This window comes from Eptesicus fuscus, chromosome 13, assembly GCF_027574615.1.
Source record: "Eptesicus fuscus isolate TK198812 chromosome 13, DD_ASM_mEF_20220401, whole genome shotgun sequence".
NCBI lineage: Eukaryota > Metazoa > Chordata > Mammalia > Chiroptera > Vespertilionidae > Eptesicus > Eptesicus fuscus.
The window spans coordinates 84,267,567-84,275,549 of NC_072485.1; the positions used below are offsets into that span (position 1 = coordinate 84,267,567).

General features: G+C 71.7%; 1 protein-coding gene across 3 annotated transcripts in view; it reads left to right on the forward strand.

The window, feature by feature from the left end:
- Positions 1 to 663: 663 nt before the first annotated feature.
- The window catches only part of IGF2 (insulin like growth factor 2), a 7,563-nt gene continuing 243 nt past the window's right edge, over positions 664 to 7,983 (forward strand). The window contains exons 1-4 of one of the 3 annotated variants that reach the window (XM_054725856.1): positions 664 to 683; positions 5,607 to 5,768; positions 7,018 to 7,175; positions 7,414 to 7,983. The exon at positions 7,414 to 7,983 is cut by the window's right edge and continues 243 nt beyond it. In XM_054725856.1, coding sequence (XP_054581831.1) covers positions 5,612 to 5,768; positions 7,018 to 7,175; positions 7,414 to 7,653 — 555 coding nt within the window. In that variant the 5' untranslated portion in view covers positions 664 to 683; positions 5,607 to 5,611 and the 3' untranslated portion in view covers positions 7,654 to 7,983. Of the gene's footprint in view, positions 684 to 2,783; positions 3,217 to 4,089; positions 4,171 to 5,606; positions 5,769 to 7,017; positions 7,176 to 7,413 lie in introns of those variants that run through there. The other 2 variants (XM_054725855.1, XM_028137434.2) reach the window with 2 other exon arrangements.

A 7,983-nucleotide genomic window follows, 5' to 3' on the forward strand; every position in this document is an offset into this window, starting at 1 on the left:
AATGTCACCGAGAGAATTTTTCCGGAGTCGCCGAGAAATCTGCGTCCCCGCCAATCCTGCTGGGGTCCCCCAAGCCTGCCGCCCACGCACTCACTGGGCGCCCCCCTTGCGGGCCGCCTCCCCCAGCGCACGGAGCCATTTCCAGGGGTCCCCACACTTGGACCCTGTTTTCCTGGAGCCTCGGGTTTCGTGGCTCCTCGCAGCTCCCACCGCGGGAAGCCTCCACGTCCCTGCTCCAGGGACGCTCACTCTTTCCGCCCGCAAATCAGGCCGAGCTCGGGGGGCCCCCGTCCCCCCTCTGGGCACGGTTCCCGGCCCACCCGCCGCCCCCGCAGCCCCCGGCCCCACGCGCTCTGGCGCGGGTGTCGGCGGCTCTGCGTGGCCCGCGAAGCCCTGCGTTTAAGAATGTCTGTTCCCCTGACGCCCCGGCCTGGCAGCGTGTCCGCCAGGACGTGGGCAGATCTCCCGCGTCCAGGAAAGCGCCTGGGCATAGCCCCCAGTTCCCCCCAAATTTGGGCATGATCCCCGGGTCTTCCAACGCGCTGGGCGTAGCCCCGGGGCCTCGGGGACTGCCGCCGGGGTCCCGCTCACCTCCTGCACGTCCGCCGCCGGCCGCAGAGCCCTCGCTCCTGCCTCGCTCCCGGCGCGCCCGCCCGCGGACGGACGCAGCTCCCGGCCCCGCGGTGAGCTCCTGCCGCTTCCGCGCTCCGGCCGGGCTTCCGCCCGCACCCGCCGCCGCCTCCCGGCCCCGGCCCCGGCCCCCGGCCCCCGGCCCGGCCCCGCTCCCGCCGGGGCTGCCCGGCGCTCGCCTCCGGCGGCCGTTGGGGAAGCCGGCGCGGTGCGCGGGAGCCTGCGGCGGGCTTGCCTCCGGGCGGCCGCGCGGGCTGGGGCCAGGCGCCCCGAAACCGGCGCCGCTCCCGTTTGTTCTTTGCAAAGACCGTGATCGCGGGGCGGGCAGGGCGCTGGGTCGGAGGGACGCCGGGGAGAGGCGCACCCGCTCGCGGGGAGCCGCGCGGCGCCTCCCGCCCCGGCCGGGGACTCGGGGAAGTGCGCGCCGAGCGCGGGCGGGCGAGGTGATTGATGGCGGAGTTCGGCGACCCCGCGCGGTCTCCCGCCGGCAGCCCCTTCCCAGTGCAGAGGCGCGGGCGGCGGGGGCTGCGGGGGCAGGCGGCGCGCGGGGGCCTGTGCGTGGTTTCGACTTGGGAGAGGCCACGGGCCTTTACCTCGTGCACACGCTCGGCGGCGGCTCCCGGGCCCCGGGGAGCGTGGCGGCCCTCGGGGGCTGAACCCGGGTCTGCGCAAGTCCACCGCCCTGAGGCTGGGGGAACCATTACCCGGACATTTTGGGGGGCCCGAAGGCGGGCTGCTTAGCGCACCCCGTGAGCTCGGTCACGCAGGTAGGACTCGAGCAACGGTTCCCGCCTCGGTCCTCTCTCCCGGGCGCTCGCCGCCTCGCAGGCCCCGCGCGGGTGTTTTCCGCACGGACCGCACCTGGCGGCCGCCTGGGCCACGACCAGGCCCCCGCGCGGCACCGGGGGGCGCTCGGGCTCTGGCAGCGGCTGGAGGCGCCGCGCCTGCACGGGCAGGTGGCGGCTGCGCGCCCAGCGTCGACCCCCCTCCTCCTCCTCCGCGGCTCCCAGCGGGACTCGGGGACCCCGAGCCACACGGAGCCACCTGCGCCCTCACTCACGCCGACGGGGCGCCCCGCCGCGCAGCCCCTGGTGGGGAAGCGGGGACCCCTGCCGCCGCTGGGGCCCGGGACACCGCCCACCCCGCTCACTCCGTGACCCCCGCGCACGAGCGCCAGGAACCCGGTCCCCCAGAACCCGAGGCGGGGGCCCCTCACACTCTGGGATTGGGATTTCTTGCACACTTGGCCGCTCCCTGCCCCCAATCCCATCTCGTCCCCGCACACCCCACGGCCCCCTCCCCCACCCTCCAGTCTCCCGCGCCCGGGAGCCCGCGCCCCCCGCCCCTGGCTCGAGTTGCGGAGGCGGTCCGGGGGCGGGGCGAGGGCCGGCCGCGCGCCCATTGGCGCGGGCTCAAGGCCAGCGGGGCCCGAGCGGGCGCCGCGCCGCGGGGTGGCGCGGCTATAAGAGCCGGGCGTTGGCGCCCGGAGTTCGCCTGCTCTCCGGCGGAGCTGCGTGAGGCCAAGCGGGCCCCCGGCCCCCCCTTCCGGCCGCCCCCGCCTCTTGGCCCACGCCCGCCCTCGCTCCATCGGGCTCGCGGCCCCGCCTCGACGACGTCCGCGCGCTGCTGATCCCATCTCGGGCGCCGTCGGCGGGGTCGCGCTCCGCCGGGCCTGCGGATCCCTCGCCGCCTCCTCGTCTATCTACCTCAACGCCCTTCCCGCTTCGCCCGAGGAGGCGGTCCCCCCCGCAGGCAGTCCGGCTCGCAGGCCGCCGGCGTTGTCATCTCCCCGCGCTCCCCTCCCAGCCCTCCCCGGTGCCCGCCCGGCCGCTCCCACTCCTCGCGGCGTCCCGAGCGGCTCCGGCGCGGCCACCACCGCCCCCCCGAGGCCAGGGCTCGCGACGGCCGAGGGCTCCGTCGGCCCAAACCGAGCTGGGCGCCCGCGGCCCGGGTGACGCCTCCACTCCGCCCCCCCTCGCACCGCCCCCGGCCCCAGACGTGGCGTCCTTCCCTCGCTTCTCTGCGCTCCCCTCTCCACCTCTCTCGCCTCTGGCCCCGGCCCCTCGCACTCGTTTCTCCCGCAGCCTCCCCTCGGCTCCCTCCCGCCCCCCCCGGCCCCGCGCCTCCGCGCCCGCCCCCCCTCCCCGCCCGCCCCCGGATCGATTACGGCTCTGTTTCTCTCGGCTGTCCTCCCCCGCTGTGAGCCTGCCCGCCTCTCGCTGTCCCTCTCCCTCTCGCCCTCCCTTCGGCCCCCCCCTTTCACGTTCACTCTGTCTCTCTGACTATCTCTGCCCCCCTCTATCCTAGATACAACAGCTGACCTCATTTCCCGACCCCCTTCCCCCCCTAAAAGTACAACATCTGGCCCGCCCCAGCCCACAGAAGGCCCGACCTCCCCAAACAATCAGAGGATACTCCCCCCCCAAAAAAAAAGCCATCCCCCCGTTCGGCCCCGTCGCACATTCGGCCCCGGCGACTCGGCCAGAGCGGCGCTGGCAGAGGAGTGTCCGGCAGGAGGGCCTTCGCCCGCTGCCCGGTTCGCATTCACGCAGCAGGGAGGTGGGCGGCAGCTGTGCCGGCTTCAAGGTAAGCGCCGTGCGGGGCTGGCGGGGCTGGCGGGGCGGGGGGCGGGGGCGGGGGGCGGGCGGCGGCGGGTCCCCTTCCCCACGGCGAGCCCCGCGCTCTCCCCTGCGCCGCGGAGGGGGCGGGGTGGGGGCCGCGGAAAATGCCAAGAGAGGTGTGAGCGTCTGCAAAGGCCACTTCCTGGTCGGTTTGGGGGTGCGGGGCGGGGGTGGTGTTGGTGAGAGTTTGGGATTTGCGCCGCCCGTGCGGGGGGAGGGCCGCCCCCCCGGGGCGCTGGGCGAGGAGGGGGGCGCGGGGCTCAGAAACCCACCCTGGTATGTTAGCTCCGCGCCAGCGAGAGGGCGAGCGGGAGAGAGAGAGGAAAACGGGGTGGGCGGGGCCCGGAGGGAGCGAGGGGGGCTGAGTTGGCAGAAGAGTCCTGCCAGACGCCACATTTGCAGGATTCCCCCCCCGCCCCCCCCCCCGTCCCTGTCCCCAACATCTCCAAGTCGGAATCTGGGGAGAGGGGCTGCTCTGGGGCTCCCAGGGGAGTGTCCAGCCCCTGCTCCGCGGGCAGATGGAAGTTTCCATACAAGGAGGGGGAAGCAGCCCCCCCCCTGGCCCCACTGCCCTGTGCGGACTGGGGCTGGGGGTTCAGGAGGCGCCCCCACCCCACAGGGTCCTCTGCTCAGGGATGGAGCTGGCGGGAGGGGAGGGGGGGCGGGGGGCGTGCAGCGGAGAGAGGGGACTGGCTGGAAGCCGCGAGGGGGCGGGGGCAAAGGGGCGGGGGGAGTGGTCAGCGGGGAGGGGGGGCCGGGGTGGAGCCGGGGCTGGGAGGAGTCGACTCGCACATAAAAGCCGAGGCACTGGCCAGTCTGAGCGCTGGACATTAGCGTCTCCTGTGAGGCCACCTTCCAGCTTCCTTCTCCTCCTCCTCCTCCTCCTTCTCCAGCCCAGGGATCTCCTGTCCAGCTGCAGGTAACCAGCGCTGTTGAGCGGAACCCCCGGCCCTCCGGCCCTCCGCTCCAGCCTGCCTGCCTGCCTGCCTGCCCGCCTGCACCCCGGTTCCCGGCTCAGCCCTCGGCTGGCTTCTGCCCGCTGCCTCTAGCAAGGGCACTCCCCTCTCCTCCCTGCCCCTGCCCCTCACTGCCGCCCGCCTCGGGCATGCTCCCTCCTGGGCTCGGGGCCGGACCCCGCACCACAGGGGCCGGGCTTGCGGAGGGATGGAGCGGCTTGGCCACATGGGTTCTGAGGGGGCAGCTGGGAGACAGCTGAGGTCCAGGCTAGGGCAGCAGCAGGGGATGGAGGGGGCGGTTCGGATCCTTCCGTGGAGCTCCGGCCCTTGAGGGAGCTTAGGCAACGCGGCTCCCTGCTCATCCCGGCTCCTGGTTTATTGCATCCAGACTCCCCGGGCCCGGCGTCTCCATCCGGGCGGGGGCCACGCTGCTGGCTGCCCTGTGCCCCCGGGTGTGGAGCCTGGAGGGGCACCTCTCCGGGCAGCCCACCCAGCTCTCGTGTGGGTAGCCTCGGGGTGCCCATGGGCTCAGAGGCACTGGGCCGTGGCTGCCCCAGAAAGGAATTGTACCTGGGGCTGCAGGGACAGGCTGGGGCCGCCCGCCTGAGGGGCTCCCACCTTCTGGACCGGGTGGGGGTGACTTGCTGAGTCTGATGAGAAGCCGAGGCCCCCTCCCAAGCCTCCCACTCCTTTCGGGGTGCACAGCCTGTGCAGGGGGGGTGTGTCCTAAGACTGCCACACCTTCCAGACTGGACCGAGGAACTTGGTCTGGTCTCCAGGAGGCTTCACCTGCTCTCTCACGCTCCCCTGGTGCAGGGGGGGTGGGGGGGATCCTAAAGGGACCCTGAGGCTTTGACTTTTCTGCGGCTGTTGGGGTGCCCAGGGCAGACTGGAGTTGGGGGACTGGGTGAGTCAGGAGAACAGGGCCCCCTTCCCAGAGTCATGCTGGCCATCGGATCCTTGGCCTGAGCTTTGCTCATCGACAGCCAGCCCTGAGGGGTCCGGCCGCGGGACCCCCTGAGGCTTGGTCCGCTGGGATGCTCGGGCTGCCCGGCGGTGGGGTGGGGCCGTCTGCCATCTTGGCTGGCGCTGGGAGACCCAGGAGTGGCCGCTGCCTGGTGCTGGCCCCGCCCTCATGACATCATAGGCTGGAGGCCAGGTCCCCGCGTCCAGCACTGGCCCCTGCAGCAGTGACAATGGGGACCCCCCTCCCCACGTGAAATCACTGACCAGCACTTGCTGCCAATCAAGGGTGCTCCCCAGCGCCGCCTCAGGCGCGTCCCGCCTCCGTTGGAGCGACTGCGCTCGGGGAAATCGCCGCGGGACTTGCTAAGTTTGGGGACCCTGCCCGGCGGGCGGGCGGGCGGGCGGCGGGCTCAGCCTCCTCTCTCCGCCCCAGATACCATGGCGCTTCCAGTGGGGAAGTCGATGCTGGTGCTGCTTACCTTCTTGGCCTTGGCCTCGTGCTGCTATGCTGCTTACCGCCCCAGCGAGACCCTGTGCGGCGGGGAGCTGGTGGACACCCTCCAGTTCGTCTGTGGGGACCGCGGCTTCTACTTCAGTAAGTGGCTCCGTGTGCGGTGGGCGAGGGGAGGGGCGCACACAGCAGGTGCTCACTAAGCGCTGGTGTCCTCTGAGGGGCGGGGGGGCGGGGCCGGGGGGCCGGGGGGAGGGTGGAGGGAGGACTAGCCACGGAGGGTGAGCGGGGCTTTGGAGAGGGCATTTATCAGGCACCTGCAGGGTGCTGGGCGGCACGCATACCCGCCCCCCACACACACACACTCCCCTGCAATAAAGACTCAAAATGGAGGGTCGCTGGTCGCCCTGGGGCGGGGTGGGGTGAGCTGAGAGGGAGGCAGCCTCGCCCTCGCCCGCGGTGAGCAGGGCGGTGGGTGGTGCCTGACACTTTGACAATGGGCGCGTACTCCTGGATGTGCCCGTTGTGAGAATTTTATCACATTTACGATTGGATAAAAGGGGTTGGAAACCAACGGGAACAAAAGCACATGCGGCTGGCGGGGGCGCCTGGCCCGCGTCCTGGGGGCGCGGCTCCACCTGGGGGTGCAGGAGCGGGGAGCCCCTGCCCAGCTGCCCCCCTGCCTGTCACACCTGGTCCTGGCACTCCCTGTAGGCATCTCTTCTGCAGCCTCCACTTACCCACCCTAAGAAATGGGCGGGCCCCACGTGCCGGGTTTGGCCATGTCAAAGCCTCTCTTTGAAAAGCATTCCCGCTTCTTAAACCTGAAGCCCCTGCCTCCTGCCTGGCCTCCTTTGGGGCGGGAAGTGGCCCTGTACTTGGGGCCTGGCAGCCGTGGGCCCTCACCCAGAGAGAGGCTCCCTGAAGGGGTGCTGGGCCAAGCCCCCGCCCATGGGACCCATGGCGGACCCCTTTCCTAGGGGCTCCTCCCCTGCCCCCACCCAGAGCCCGAGGCTGAGGTGCTGGGGGCTGAGACTTGGAGCCTGGGGGAGCGAGGGGAGGACGGGAGGAGAGGAGGGCGTGGTTTCTGCAGGTCCTCACTCCTCTCCTCCCGTCTTCTTCTTCCTCCTCCCATTCCCACCCGTCTCAGTGTCTCGGGCTGTGGGCCGCCAGCCCCTGCTGAGCTCAGGGGGCCACTCGCGTCCGGGACCCTGTGGTCCCGGAAGGTGGGGGTTGGACCCTTCGCCGGGCGGCCCCCGAACCCATTTTCCAAGCCACCCGGGGTCCCGGGACCCTGAGGCTGTGCCCATTTTCAGTCCAGGGGGGAGGCACTGGGGCGGGGCGCCCTGCCCCCTCTCTGCGGGCGCGCGCTGACCACCCCTCCCGCTCGCAGGCAGACCAGCCGGCCGGGCGAGCCGTCGCAGCAGCCGGGGCAGTGGCATTGTGGAGGAGTGCTGCTTCCGCAGCTGCGACCTGGCCCTTTTGGAGACCTACTGTGCCACCCCCGCCAAGTCCGAGAGGGATGTGTCGACTCTCCCGACCGTGCTTCCGGTGAGGCAGCCCCTCCCCGGGAACGGGCGGTCTCCTCTCCCGGGAGCCCTGAGGTGGGAGTGCGGCGGGAGAGGGAGCCCCTGTGTGCCACGTGTACCCCCCCCGCCCCCCCAGGCACCTTGGCCAGAGCCGCTGGTGCCTGTAGGCTGGCAGGGGACAGAGTGCGAGCCCCTCGGTCTGCGGGGGGCGGGCTGCAGCGGGGGAGCTGGCCCCCCTTGACTGGCCCTTCCCCTCCCAGGACAACCTCCCCAAATACTCCGTGGGCAAGTACTTCCACTCCGGAGCCTGGATGCAGTCCGCCCAACGCCTGCGCCGAGGCCTGCCCGCCCTCCTGCGGGTCCGTCGTGGTCACATGCTGGCCAGGGAGTTGGAAGCCTTCAAGGAGGCCAAGCGTCAACGGCCCTTGAATGCCCTGGCCACGCACGACCCCGCTGCCCACGGGGGAGCCTCTCCAGAGGTGCCCAGCGATCGGAAGTGAGCCAAACCATCGTGATTCTGCGGAACGGCCCCACCCTCCTCCTGCGCTCCTGACCGGACTTTCCACCAGGTCCCGGGACTTCCCACCAGGTCCCCCAAACCTCTCTGCGCCGTCCTCCTCCCAGCGCGCCCCGGCCGCCCCCTGCCCCAACCTCCCCATGTCAGGCTACACCCCTCGGCCCCCTCCATCGGCCTGAGGGCGTCATCCCGACAACCTCAAAAATGTGCAAAATCAATTGGCTTTAAATATCCCCCCAAATTATCCCCCTAAATCATCCCCCCAAATTACCCCCCTAAATTATCCCCCCAAATTATCCCCCCAAATTATTCA